This window comes from Pan troglodytes, chromosome 19, assembly GCF_028858775.2.
Source record: "Pan troglodytes isolate AG18354 chromosome 19, NHGRI_mPanTro3-v2.0_pri, whole genome shotgun sequence".
Taxonomy (NCBI): domain Eukaryota; kingdom Metazoa; phylum Chordata; class Mammalia; order Primates; family Hominidae; genus Pan; species Pan troglodytes.
In genome coordinates this window covers 60,670,303-60,684,755 of record NC_072417.2, presented here as the reverse complement: position 1 = coordinate 60,684,755, position 14,453 = coordinate 60,670,303, and the positions used below count along the sequence as shown (strand labels likewise).

At 47.8% G+C, this 14,453-nt stretch overlaps 1 protein-coding gene across 10 annotated transcripts in view; it reads right to left on the bottom strand.

Moving 5' to 3' along the window:
• The window catches only part of GAS7 (growth arrest specific 7), a 288,280-nt gene that overhangs the window by 105,979 nt on the left and 167,848 nt on the right, over positions 1-14,453 (bottom strand). For 9 of the 10 annotated variants that reach the window (XM_003315659.6, XM_063799747.1, XM_054671054.2 and 6 more), the window contains one exon: positions 2,267-2,387. In XM_003315659.6, coding sequence (XP_003315707.2) covers positions 2,267-2,387 — 121 coding nt within the window. Of the gene's footprint in view, positions 1-2,266; positions 2,388-8,637; positions 8,774-14,453 lie in introns of those variants that run through there. The other variant, XM_016932390.4, reaches the window with a different exon arrangement.

Genomic DNA, 14,453 nt, shown 5'->3' with positions numbered 1-14,453 from the left:
TTAGTAGAGACGGGGTTTCACCATGTTGGCCAGGCTTGTCTGGAACTCCTGACCTCAAGTGATCCACCTGCCTCGGCCTCCCAAAGTGCTGGGATTACAGGCATGAGCCACCATGCCTGGCCAGAACGATGATATTTTATAACACACACAAGTCATCTGAAATTCCTATTTTCGGATCCATAGATAAAGTTTTATTGGAACACAGCTACACTCATTTGTTTATCTATCATCCAGGGCTGCTTTCATGCTGAAACAGTAAAGCTGAGTGGCTGGGACGGAGACCACGTGACCGTCAAAGCCTACATACTGACTACTTGGCCCTTTACAGAAAAAGTTCACTGACCCCTGGCCTGGAGCCTCTGTGGGATCACTATATCTCAGGACCCCTAAGAAAGCTGTCACCAGTGGCATCTGCTAAAGTCTGAGTCCCAGAAAAAAGCTGCCAGACACTGTCTATTGATATAAAATGTGACTTAAATTAATAGAGTGCAGGTGAAATTAATAGCATACCCATGCGATGGATTACTACACAGCTGTTTAAAAGAATGGGTTAGACTGAAATGTACAAAGTATAGAAAGATGTCCACATACACTGTCAAAGTAACTTAAAGGACAACATAGACAATATTTTCCAATTTATTTTAAAAGAATAAGTATACATATGTTTAAAAGGTGAGACCGGGGATTATTTTTTATTTGAAATCATTTTGTACTTACTGAATTTTTTACCATGAAAACAAACTAGTCTCTAACTTAAAAAAAGATAAAGATGCTGAAATTCAGAAAGCCATTTCCCCCCATGCCCCTTTGCAATAGAGTAGCTTATTTGGGACAATAACGGACCCAAATTATTCATATCCCCTAGCAACCTGACCTTCCAATAATTTGGATCCAATGTTGTCCCAAATAATTGATGATCTCATGATCCTACGGTCCAAATTCTGTGTTTGGCAGATGGGTGTTGCATACATAGACACACTCTTCTCTGAAATTTCAAGTCTCCGGTAACAGTGCAAAGCTGTTCATGTGTTTGTTTTGAGGAAGTGTAAGATTAGAACAGTCAGAAATAGTCCTACTTCCCTTTTCCTAGAAACTTCATTACCTCTTCCGCTAGACCACCCCTCTTGAGCCTGTGGAAGGTCAGGTTGCCAGGGGATACGAATAAACCAGCTGCCTTCTTTGTGTCTCTGCTAAACAGTAGCTGGTTCCCCTGTCACTAGGACCCCCTCCTGGTGCAGGCTTATAAACATCAGCTGTAGTAACGATACCCCCAGGTGGGAAGGGGTGGTCATGTAGTCAGGCAGGCACAGAGGAGTGAGAGGCCAAGGCTGAGCCAGCAGTGGACTTGGGTACGATTTTCATCTTTTGCCTTGGAACGCATGTCTGTGATTCCCACTAAATCTAACTTTCCTTGGTTTAAATCCTCTCAGTTCTCTCATGGCAATTTCTCTGGGGAGTCACGGAGGTCAAGACACAGCTCTGTTTAGCTGGTTTACCCTGTCCTGCCCTGCCCAAGACCACAGCCTGCAACAGTGCCCTTTGCTCACCTTGTTACAGAACTTGCCACGCGGTGCACCCCCTTTTATAAACCATCCACAGCAAACTTCTGGGGATCCTGGGGTCATTTGAAGGCCTGGGAGGTCCCTAATTATTGGGGGCATTGAGGTGTGGTCCCATTCAACTCAGATGCACATGGAACCTGTACTATTTGATGGGATAAATAACCCATAAGCACCCCCGGCATTTCCCAAAAAACATCTGGAGAAATGCCAGCCAGTGAGATACTTAAGGAAAAAGATGACGTTGTAGTGAAATTAGGGAAACCTCGCATTTGCAACCCCTGTATTGAAGCTTCAAGATCATTAAAACCTTCAAAATTCCAAGACATCATGCAGTGACTTTGCCTCGTTCATTTTATTCAAGCCAGCTGTTGACCATAGAACCTTTTGAGATACCCTTCAGAAAACCCAGCCCCAGACGAACAGGTCGGGTTTAACACAGATGCCCAGGGTGGACGTCAGGGTCCAAGGAAGACTCAAACCATAAAGGGCAGCCTTCCTTCCAAGATACTCCCAGAACTACAGACCCAGACTTGCACCCCTACCACCCAGCACAGTGGGAGGAGTAAGACTTTACTGCAGCCCCTGAGCATAGACTTAAGAAGAAAAAACCCCCAGAGAGGTGAAGAAGGGAGAAAAAATGTGCCCCTCTAGAGAGCCAGAATGCCAGGGGGTTGGTGCAGGATTCTCCCTCGAGCGGGACTCACCATTGGTGGTCGTGTTGACATAGTACCGCCGGCCCTGAGGCGACAGGTAGCTCTGCCAGCCAGGTGGAAGGATGACCGTCTGGCTTTCTTCTCCCGGCGGAGGGGGGACCATTCCAGGCTTCTGTTGGAGAAGAAAGAAAAGGTCACACCCATTTGGCATTTTTGCAAGAGTTTTTAAACCAGGAAGGCAAAGGCTGATGAATTCACCCTACAGTAGCGTGACATTGGGAAGTCTGCGGCCCACAAACCCCTGAGGTCAGAGGCAGCACACACGTGACCTCAGGAGTTGCGTGAGCATGAGCAGTGAGAAGCACCTGAGCATTCAGAGCCCCTGCACAGAGGACAGCTCCTCTGGGAGCAGAGAAGAAAATGCCATTCAGCTAATGGAGCTAGACTTTCTCTACGGCCCCCTAGAAATCACTCACGGGGTGCTGAGCTTGCAAGGGGGCCCTGTCACTCCACCACCTCCCATTGTGAAATCTGAAGCCTGAAATTCCCAGACCACGAAGCACAGCGGCAGACAAGGCCCCAGGCTTGCTGTGCAAACCTAGCAGAAGTAATTAATGCAAGTCATCCCACAGCCAGATGCAAAACATTCTATAATAATGCTGAGAATCCATGAAGAGCTGGATGGAGCTTCTCTCGCCAAGGGTCCAGATCACTCTGGCAAAAAGAACTAGGACTCGGAGACAGAGCAGACGCTGACTTCCCATTGTATGCATTTATGTGCGGTTTAATTCTTTTAACCATGTATAGAGTTACTTTTCGTTAAAAAACAAATCAGAGAAAAATGTATATGACATACAAAGAAACTAGATATCTAGTAGACAGATGCTAAAAAAAAAACAACCATGGCTGGGCGCAGTGGCTCACGTCTGTAATCCCAGCACTTTGGGAGGCCGAGGCGGGCGGATTGCCTAAGCTCAGGAGTTCGCGACCAGCCTGGGCAACACGGTGAAACCCCACCTCTACTAAAAATACAAAAAATTAGCTAGGCGTGGTGGTGTGCGCCTGTAGTCCTAGCTACTCGGGAGGCTGAGGCAAGAGGATTGCTTGAACCTAGCAGGCGGAGGTTGCAGTGAGCAGAGATCGCACCACTGCACTCCAGCCTGGGTGACAGAGTGAGAGTCCATCTCAAAACAAACAAACAAAAATATAAAAACAAACAAACAAAAAACAGCCATGATCCCTGGGTGCTGGGATTACAGGCAATTATTATACTCTCCTTTCTACATATCTGTTCCCCCTAAATTTTCTCCCATAAACACAGAAATAAAAGTTGTTAGCTAAAGAACATTTTAAAATTAGGACAGAGAGTCCAAATTAGCCCGTAAGATTGCTGTGCCTTTTGAAGTAAATTGATTAAAATCAGAATTCTAGCCATACGAAGAGAGTAGCCATGAATTTCTCAGCAAAGCCAGGGGCTGTTCACAAACAGTAAAGGTAATCGGCTCCCAAATGTCGTCAGTATCCCCCAGCTGTGCCCATAGTGGTGGTCCCTGGTGACCCCCGCTTAGGAAAACAAGATAACAGAATGAAAGAGAGCAGCAGAGACACACAGCTCCCAGGCTACTCTCACGGTTTGTGAAGGTTGCAAAACCACGTGCCGTGGCTTCCCGTAGTGCCCTGCATGTCATTGGAGGGAACGAGTAAATCTGAGCTGCTCGGGGACTTTGAGTAAACACAGCCTCCCTTCTGCCCTCTGCGTAGCTGCGGTGTAAGTTTCACAATGCATTTTCACAACTTAATTAAAAGCTTTCCCCTATGCCCTGGACGCTCCATCTCCTGCACCTGCTAACCTGCAGTGCCCGTTTGATTCCGTATGGAAGACTGTCTTCTAAGAAAGCAGGAGACAGTGAGGTGGACAGCAGCCAGGATCAACACGGTGTGGCATCCCACCAGGATCCCAGGTTGCTGTCTCACCAGCCATGTCCAGTAAGCACAAGCCCACATCTGGGCAGGTTTATCTGGGCCCTCTCACTGCTTTGGACTCTCCAGGATTGGAAGATAGCCAAAATATATGCAAGACAAATAGGATTATAACAACGTGCATGTGTGTGTGTGTGCCTGTGCATGCGCGTGTGCATGTTGAGAGAAAGAGAAGTATCCCATGCACAGGAGATGAACATTCTGTCCAATAGGATTAGAAATAAAGTCGGCATGGGTGGGGGGTCAGGGGATTAAAAATGAGGGTTAGGGCCAGGTGCAATGTCTCACACTTGTAATCCTAGCACTTTGGGAGGCCGAGGTGGAAGAATGGCTTGAGCCCAGGAGTTTGAGACCAGCCTGGGCAACATAGGAAGACTCCATCTGCAAATAATTTTTAAAATTAGCCGGGTGTGGTGGCATACGCCTGTGGTCCCAGCTACTTAGGAGGCTGAGGTGGAAGGATTGCCTGAGCCTAGGAGGTTGTTGCAGTGAGCTGTGATCGCACTACTGCACTCCAGCCTGGGTGACAGAGTGAGACCCTGTCTCAAAACAAAGAACAAAAAAATACAACTACAGGCATGAGTGTTTGATGAAAGAGATTCTAGAACCAGAGGGGCAAGATGCCAGGTGTCCTCCCCTTGAGTGAAATATTCTAGTTTCTCCTTCAATCAAACATGGGAAAGCCATATTGGTACTTATCCAAATAACTTGGGAGGAAATAGGAAGGATCAAATATTGACATGGTCAGAAAAGGGGTGCAGAGACAGGAACCCATAGGCACAGTGAAAACAGCCCTCAGGCTCGAACAGCCTTCAGTGCCAATCCTGCCTGGACTGCTTGACAGCCATGTGACCACAGGCTACTGACTCACCAGGCTATTCTCGAATCTGTGAAACGAAGGGTGATAATATGAACCCAGTTGTGGAAGACAATGGAGAGGGTAACAATACGCAACTCAGCACCTAGGGCAGCGCCTGTCCTGAGGGATGCGCAATGAATGGGGTTTTCCACTGGAAGGGCTTCACACAGTCTGTCTACGGCAATACCGACCTCCACCCTAGCCTCACCATCCCTCTGTCTGAAATGTCAGCATCAACAGTCACTTCTCTGAGGTTTCTGTTTCCAATACTACCCGACTTGAACGGCAAACACCTGCTGGGGAGGTTAACAGCCTGAGAGCTGGCCAGTGCGTTCTGGTGAGAGGGCTGGGCAGTGAGGAGACCACTCCTTACAGGAGCTGGAGAGCCAGTGGACCCAACCTGTGAACCTCAGTGTCCCACCCAGGAAAGAGCAATAATGATGCCGTCCCTTCTCCGCAAGGCACTGATGACCACGAGGTCTCCCGCAACGAGGAAATTCAGGACCTTACAGAAGGTGGGAGGTACCCTGATACTGAGCCGTGAAGGGCCATGAGATGCTGAAAGAGGGGAGGAGGAGGGCACTGGGGCCACCAGGCCCATCTCCTAATGTGGCTGATGTGGCAAAGATGGTCTCCACATCTCCCTCCTGCAGGGCCGCGCTCTGCCTCCATCTCCTGAGGCAGCCACAGTCCCATCACCTTTCTGTTCTCTTAGAAAGGAGTTCCTCCTGATGGCTGACTTTAAAAGTCAAAAGACATGGAGACAACCAGGTATAGACACAAACACCTAGAAACAAGCAGTCAAACAAAAACTGGTACATGGACGCTCATAGCAATATCATTCGTAATGGCCAAAAAGTAGAAACAACTCAAATCCCCCATCAACAGATGGATGGATAGTGTAGTACAGCCATACAATGGAATATTATTCAGAAATTTAAAAAAAAATGGAGCCATGATACATGCTACAACATGGATAAACCTTGAATACATTATGCTAAGTGAAAGGAGCCAGACACAAAAGACCACATATTGTGTGATTTCATGCATATGAAATGCCCGGAATGGGCAGAGCCATAGAGACAGAAACAGATTTGTCTTTTCCAGAGGCCTGGGGAGGGGAGAATGGGTACAGATTTTCCCTTTGGGGTAATGACACTGTTCTGGAACTGGATCGTGGTAATGGTTGCACAATATCATGAATACATAAATATATCACTGATGGTAAATATTTTGTCATGTGTATTGTACCACAACTAAAAAAAATTTTTTTGGCTGGGCACGGTGGCTCACACCTGTAATCCCAGCACTTTGGGAGGCCAAGGCCAGTGGATTACCTGAGGTCAGGAGTTCGAGACCAGCCTGGCCAACCTGGTGAAACCCTGCGTCTACTAAAAATACAAAAATTAGCTGGGCATGGTGGCAGGTGCCTGTAATCCCAGCTACTCAGGAGGCTGAGGCAGGAAAATCACTTGAACCTGGGAGGCGGAGGTTGCCGTGAGCCAAGATTGCGCCATTGTACTCCAGCCTGGGTGACAGAGTGAGCCTCTGTTTCAAAAATAAAGAAAAAATAAAAAAATAAAAAAACATTTTTAAAGATGTGGCGAAGGCAGAAGTTAGACCTTCCTACCTTCAAGTCCTCACTTAAGGGCCAACAGCACCAGCATTACCTCACCCTTCATGGCCACAGAGGGGCAGGAGCAGCCGGCCCCCAGGCATCCAGAGGATACAGTGTGCATAACCACCCAATAATTAAGGTCTCTCTCAATCTTATTCTTCTAATTAGTTTCCTTCCAAGTTAAATCCTTCCCTTCTCTTCCTTAGTCCTGTGGCTTTTTCCCTTCAATTCTGTCAGCACTTTCCCGTGGGAACTGTACTGGAAGCAGAGGTGACACAGGCCCGGGGGCTGGGGACAGACCCCACCTGGAAGGAACAAGATCAGAGGTAGCAGGAGTGGGGGTGGGGGAAAACGAAGGAAGTTTTTTCTAACTCAGAAATTCTTTACCTAATACAGGGTGTCTTTGTGGGAATAATAAAACGCGGCCTCTTCCTCTGGAAGGGACCATCCCTTGGCCAGATTGCAAGGACAGGCTTCAGTCCCTCTCCATCCACCCTCACCTGGGCCTCCTTGTTCAGTAGGCAACCTGCTCAATGATATATATGGAAAGAGCATCCTTTAAGAATCTGAGGAAGGCTATGGATCTTCTGTCCCCTAAAATGGGTGCACATACACACACACGCTATTTCATACGTAATATCAGGAGGTTTCTACACTACTTCAGAACCCTACTCTAGAAAGGACTCGAGAAATATCTGAGCCCAGGTCCATTTGTACCCATCGATAATGACTTTTTACCAGTCACCAAATATCTATAATGCATGCCAGACTGGACTGGGTGCTTTAGACAATCAGCTACTCGTCACAACAAGCCCGCCTCATAGATGGCATTTATCCCCGCTTTAAAACAAGGAATCTGAGACGCAGAGAGTTTAATAACTTGCCCAGTGTGGCACGGTTAATGGTAAAAACAAACTGCTTAAAAATGTCAGCTGGCGAGATGCAGTGACTCATGCCTGTAATCCCAGCGTTTTGGGAGGCCGAGGCAGGAGGATTGCTTGAGGCCAGGAGTTCAAGGGCAGCCTGGGCAATGGAGCAAGACCCCATCTCTACACAAAATTAATTAATTAATTAATTAAAATAATAGCTTTGTTCTAGAGACTTCTATCCAGTTATCTTAAAGTTGGGCCACATCTCTCCCCAGCTACACCTACTCAGCTCCATTTCCTCACTGAGACCACCTGACACCCCAGCTCCTTCCCAAGGAGGATGACAACTCAAGCCTGATCCTCCTGCTTGTCTCCCAGTCCCCAAGTGAGCATATGATGTGCAAAAATATCACCGCCCGCGTCCAGGCCGTCACGTTCCCTAGCTGTAGGCTGACTTCCTTGTCTCTTTATTTAAAAAAACAACGCAACCCCCAAAATTTTCCCCTTAATGGTGGCTACTGATTCCTCCTTAAAAAAAAAAAAAGCAGGCAAGCGAAGTCACCCAGAGATTACAGAGATCAAAAACAAATCCCCCTACAGCAGTGTTTCTCAAAGTATGGTCACCGTGGGCCACCCCAGCAGTCACCTGGGATGTGAGTTCAAGTGCACACTCTGGGGCCTGACTCAATCTCCAGAGCAGCCTGGGAGGCTGCATTTGTAACAGTGATCCTGGGTGAGTCCTGTGCTCTGAAGCCACTCCGTTGCAGCGTTAGAGGCAGCAACTGAGAAAAAACATCACCTCTGAAATGAAAACTGAGATCATAGAATTTTCATAAGCATGATTTGTAAAAAGACAGCGTTGGGCTGCACAGTGACTTATTAAAGAAAAAGATTCTGTTCCATTGCCCCAAACCCTTCAAATAAACTATTTAACAGACAGTGGAGGTTGTCTCTGCAGCCTCCAGGCAGTACAGACCCTGCTACTCCGCTCCCTACCGCTCCCACCATGCTTCAAGCTCAAGTTCAACCCGGATGCCACCTCCACCTCCGGGACTCTCTCCCCCTCCGGAGGTTTCTGAGAACACCTGACTCTTACCTTCTCCTAAAGCCGTGAGCAAACGCTACTTGCTGGTGTTAATGGGTGGTCGTCAGACACTCGCTTTAGCAGCCAGATCAGACGGTTTTAAGGTCTCCCACTCTGCATCCTCTCACACCCCAAACCCAGAAGCAATAGGAGCTCTAAAGAAAAGCATATCCACAGGGCCCCACACCCCCACTCCCCCCACACCCAGATCTATATATAACAGCTCTGAAGTTGTCAGCCTAACGAGCCACTTTCTGGCAGACCCGTTGCTATGGCAATGCTTGCTAATGAGCCCAGTGCCGTGATTGGCACTGCTTGAAGGCTCCTCCACAAAGGACTCTCCAGCAAGTTCTCTCTTCCCCAACCACGGAGGCAGCTGGACACCCAGAAGCAGCCAGGGCATGGCTGGGCACGCCTGGGAAGGTTGAGTCCCGGAGTAGTCCTGGACTCAGCAGCCAGGAGTGGCCCCACTGCCAGCTCTGCACTCCTCAGGGAGTCAACCAATTACTAATGGGGCTGCCAGAGCCCACCAGGAAGATCAAGACCCAGCAGGGCTGGAGACTGGCAATTCACTCCCACGTCATGCCTTCCTGGTGGACACCTGTTTAGGTGGGCAGACTCCTACACAGAGCTGGGAACAGCTACCCGAGAAGGATACTCTCCTCCAGCTCTGGGTTAAGACACAAATCATGCAACAGTGACATCACCAGCCCCAGAGTCTATGTCTCTAAGAATACTGGGCGCATTTCCTGTCTCACAGGTGAAAGTATTGCGCTCCCCAACTCCAGCAGCCTTTCTAGCCATACTCAGAAATTTCAGTGCACAGAAAATAGTAGGGGACCCCTGGCAATGTCACAACACATCCTGAGGACTGCAGTCTTCACCCAGTAGTTATGCAGGAGACAGGCTGGACCCCGGCAGAGTCTTCATTTTCTTCTAAAGGTCAGAGATTCAGAGACTTGGCCTGGAAGGAGGAGGTTAGGAGAGCTGCCATATCAACAAAGAAACAGACTATAAGATTCGGGAAGACAGGGCCATGTCCCTATCCCTCTTTTCACAGCTTTAATCTCAGCACAGTGCCCAGAACAATGAATGAATGAATGAATGAATGAATGAAAACTGAGAATTATAGTAGGAACTAGGCTTCAGCAATATTTGAGGAGGCTATTTTACCAAATAAGCAGACAGGGAATGGGAGTGGGAGTTGGAGAAGGTGTGTGTGCCCCACATGTGAACAAATCCCAGCTCTTAATGGATCTATTGAATGGACTCTGCTATGGTTTGAATGTGTCCCCTCCAAAATTCAGGTGTTGGCAACATGGTAGGATTAAGAGGTGGGACCTTTAAGAGGTGATCAGCCCATGAGGGCGCCTCCTTCAGTGGGATTGAGGCTCTTATCAAAGCAGCTTCACGCGGTATTCACTAGCTTGTCCTTCTGCCTTCCACCATGTGAGGACACGCTATTCCTTTATCTGGCAGACACAGCAACATGGTGCCATCTTGGAGGCAGACAACAGTCCTCACCAGACAACAGAACCTGCCGACACCTTGATCTTGGAACTTCCCAGTCCCCAGAACTGTGAGGAAGTCCTGTTCTTGAGCTCGGCATCGTGGCTTGTGCCTATAATCCCAGCTACTCAGGAGGTTTGCTTGAGGCCAGGAGTTCAAGGAGAGCCTGGACAACATAGTGAGACCCCACCGCCCCCCCATCTCTCCAAAAATAAAGGTTTTTTTTTGTTTGTTTTGTTTTTTGATGGAGTCTCACTCTGTCGCCAGGCTGGAGTGCAGTGGCACGATCTCGGCTCACTACAACCTCCGCCTCTCAGGTTCAAACAATTCTCTTGCCTCAGCCTCCCAAGTAGCTGGGATTACAGGCATGCACCACCACACCCAGCTAATTTTTGTATTTTGTTTTGTTTTGTTCTGCTTTTTAGTAGAGACGGGGTTTCACTGCGTTGGCCAGGATGGTCTCGATCTCTTGACCTCATGATCCACCTACCTAGGCCTCCTAAAGTGCTGGGATTACAGGCGTGAGCCACTGCGCCCGGCCTTAACATTTCTTTTTTTTAAATTTAGCTGTGCATGGTGGTACGCATCTGTAGCTCCAGGTACTTGAGAGGCTGAGGGGGGAGGACTGCTTGGGCCCAGGAGTTAGAGACTGCAGTAAGCTATGATTGTGCCACTGCACTCCAACCGACAGAGTGAGATACTGTCTCAAATAAATAAATACATTCCTGTTCCTCATACATTATCTGGTCTCAGGTATTTTGTAAGAGCTGCACAAACGGGGAAGGGGGAGGCAAGATAATATGTATTGTTTATTTTATTGCAGAAAATAGATTGAGGAAGAACATCCAGAAGCCCAGAAGCCTCAAGAGAAACACAAACTTCTCATCAGGATCTCACATAGTATCCAGAAGAAACATCTCAGAAAAGTATCTAGCAACCTCAACAAAGGGCAGGAAGATATGACATTATGATATAAGAACAAAAACTCATAAGAAGAGAACAAAACAAGGCAAGTTGGTTTGAAAAAAAAAAAACCAAAATGATATAAAAAAGGAACAGGAAATGATCAAAATTATAGGGAAGTTTGAAAGGTTGTAACAGAAGGAAAATGCACATTGGTTGCAATAAAACATGGAATCAATACTGCAAAACAAAGTGAATTAGTTATGTACAGAACAAACGAGAATTGTTTTTTTCCCCAGAATGCAAAGGAAATGGGAAAAATGCAAACGTGAGGACAGAACAGCAAACCAAGACATGGACACTGGGTGTTCCTGAAGAGGAGACCAGCAGAAAAGCTCTAACGGAAAAGAAAGAATAAACAAAGGTTGATGGGGAGGAAAGTTCCAGAGCTGGGCCGCACAGGACGCCCTACGCTGTTCAAGGCAAAGTGGATTTCAAAAAACCAACCAGCAGACATATCCTAACAACACATTTACACAGCAAAGATAACGATAAAAGTCCTGTAATCATTTACGTGGGAAGACCAGTGCAAGAATAAAAAGAAGGCTGGTCTCAAACTTCTCTGTAGCCACATCTCAAAAGACACCTCCGGTGCATGACGGGGAAAATACCACGACCTTCATTGTACTTCAAGGTAGCCAAGCTGTCTTTCACAAGGGAAGGCAACAGAAACATATGCTTCTAGAGACAAGTACTCATGTCCTCCTTAGTAGAAGTACTTAAGAGATGTACTTCAACTGCCTGAAAGAGCGAGACAAATAAAGGTGAAGAATGACGAAATCACGGCACAAAAGGATCCAGGCTGAACGCTGAAAGCAGCTTACAGAAATGCATACGTAATTATGCATTTCTAGTTATACAATCATGTATACATGTGGCTATTCTCAATATATACTGTAAAAAAATGAAATTATAACCTGAGTCTCAAATATAGACAGTACCAGAAAAGGGCTGGGTGCGGTGCCTCGTGCCTATAATCCTAATATTTTGGGAGTCCAAGGTAGGGGGATCGCTTGAGCCCAGGAGTTTAAGACCAACCTGGGCAACACAGCAACTCCATCACCACAAAAAATTTAAAAATTAGCCAGACGTGGTGGTGCACACCTTTAGTCCCAGCTACTAGGGAGGCTGAGGCAGGAGGATTACTTGAACCCAGGAGTTCGAGGCCACAGTAAGCCACATTTGTACCCTGTTCTCCAGCCTGAGCAGCAGAGTGAGACCCTGTCTCAAAAAAACAAAACAAAACCCTCCACTTAAAAAAATATACTAGGCCAGGCGTGGTGGCTCACGCCTGCAATCCCAGCACTTTGGGAGGCCAAGGCGGGTGGACTGCTTGAGGTCAGGAGTTCGAAACCAGCCTGGCCAACAGGGTGAAACCCTGTCTCTACTAAAATACAAAAATTAGCTGGGATTGGTGGCGTGCACCTGTAATCCCAGCTATCAGGGAGGCTGAGACAGGAGAATTGCTTGAACCTAGGAGGCGGAGATTGCAGTGAGCCGAGATCATGCCACTGCACTCCAGCCTGCGTGACAGAGCGAGACTCCGTCTCAAAAAAAAAAAACAATAATAATAATAATTATAATTATATATACTAGAAGAGATCAAGAGGCAGGAGGAACACTGAGATCATGAGAACACCGAGGGAGATGGAAACAAAACGCTGCCCTTCCTCCCATCTCCATAGTGAAGCATCCGTGTCCCGTTGTCCCTCCTGCCAAATATCAGGTATCAGGTACCTGACCAATTGGCATCCATCCTCTGTCCTTGCTTCTCATGTCCACTCTTGTCTTTTCCTAGAAACTGACAGGTTCTCAACCAGAGGGAACACAACAGAGGGAAGGGGCCTTGGAGACCCAAATCCCTGGTGCTGTGAGTCTTTTGAGTCTTACCTCTACCGGGTTGTATTGGCCCCGAGGGGGCAGTCAGCTTCCAGGGGGAATCCTGAGCCCTGGAATCCATTCAGGTGGATAGGTTGGGACCAAAGTACTTTGTGGATGAAGGAAAAATCAGTAGGAACCAAGGGCTTTCCAAAGACCTCATTTGAAACACCTGTTTGGCTTTGTAAGCCTTCAAAGGGTTCTCAGGGCCAAAATACAGAGAAGAGCATGCGGCTAATTTCGGGCCTGGGCCTGAGCATGACCATGTCCTGTGGAACTGTGGTTGGACCCGTGTGAAAAGGGGGTCAGGTGCATGAGGCACACCTGCAGTTCTCACCAGCAAGAAGCCAAAGAGCCAGGAGGGTCGCCTTCCTTTCTCCCAGTTTTCTATTTGCAAAATTTGTCGGAGGCATTACCAGAGTCCTCTGTGTATCACCTCAAACCCTTCTTATTAGAAATCACCTAGTGAGCAGGGCTGCCTCCTTGAGTCCCTAAAAGAAACTTCTCAAATGAGGCTTTAGTAGATGCAAATGTCCTCAGGCCTCTTCCAAACCTGGCACTATCCAAGTGTCCTCAGGCCTCACTACTTGGTGTAGATAGATGAATGGGGTGACAATGTATGTGGCAGCAATCATCAGCACCTCGCTGGCTTGAATATCCCACTTGCTCACATCAGACGCCCACCCCCACCAGCCTCCTTGGACGAATCCAAAAGTGACTCGCTTGGGCTCCCCAACCAGGTTGCAACTCCAGTCGCCATGGAGTGTCCGGCATACTCTTCTTCATCTGCATTAGCTACTTCCTCCCCAACACCATCACTGTCCTCTGTCCACGAAGTGGCAAGAGGAAGCCTCACACTGTGGCTGTCACTGGCACCCATCATAAGAGGTAGACATTAGGGCCATGGGAGTTTTCTCCCAGCCATGGGCCTGAAGGCTGAACCACTTGGGACACTCCAGACCTATCCAGCTCCTGGTAGGCTTGGCAAGGGTCGCAGCCACCCTGCAAACCCCCAGCACATCCCTGAGGGCCAGTCAATTCATTGGGTATGTTTGTCAAGACTGGGCAGGGAGAGGACACAGAACAATAGACTCTGTATTTTCTGACCCTGTAAAGAAATGGAGTGATCTGGTTAACCAGGAATTTTGATGAACATAATTACAACGCAGTCCCTGCAGCAAGGATACAGGAAGTCCACCCAACAACCCTCACAGGGAAACTTGCCAAGCTGGAAATATGGAGTCTCCGGGGGGACAAGGATTGATGAAAAGATTTGCAAATGATCCTGCAAACTGCAAGGATGAGTTGGACGGCCCCTCCTGGGTCAGAAGCCATGTCACAGCCTTGCAGCATCTGAGAATCAAGCTGTCGGCAGAGGGTAGGAAAGAAATGCCTTCCATGTGGGCCTTGCAGAACCCCTATTCCTGCATGACCCTTCCTCCTCTGACTCTGGAGAATGAGATTTTTATGGTGGTTGC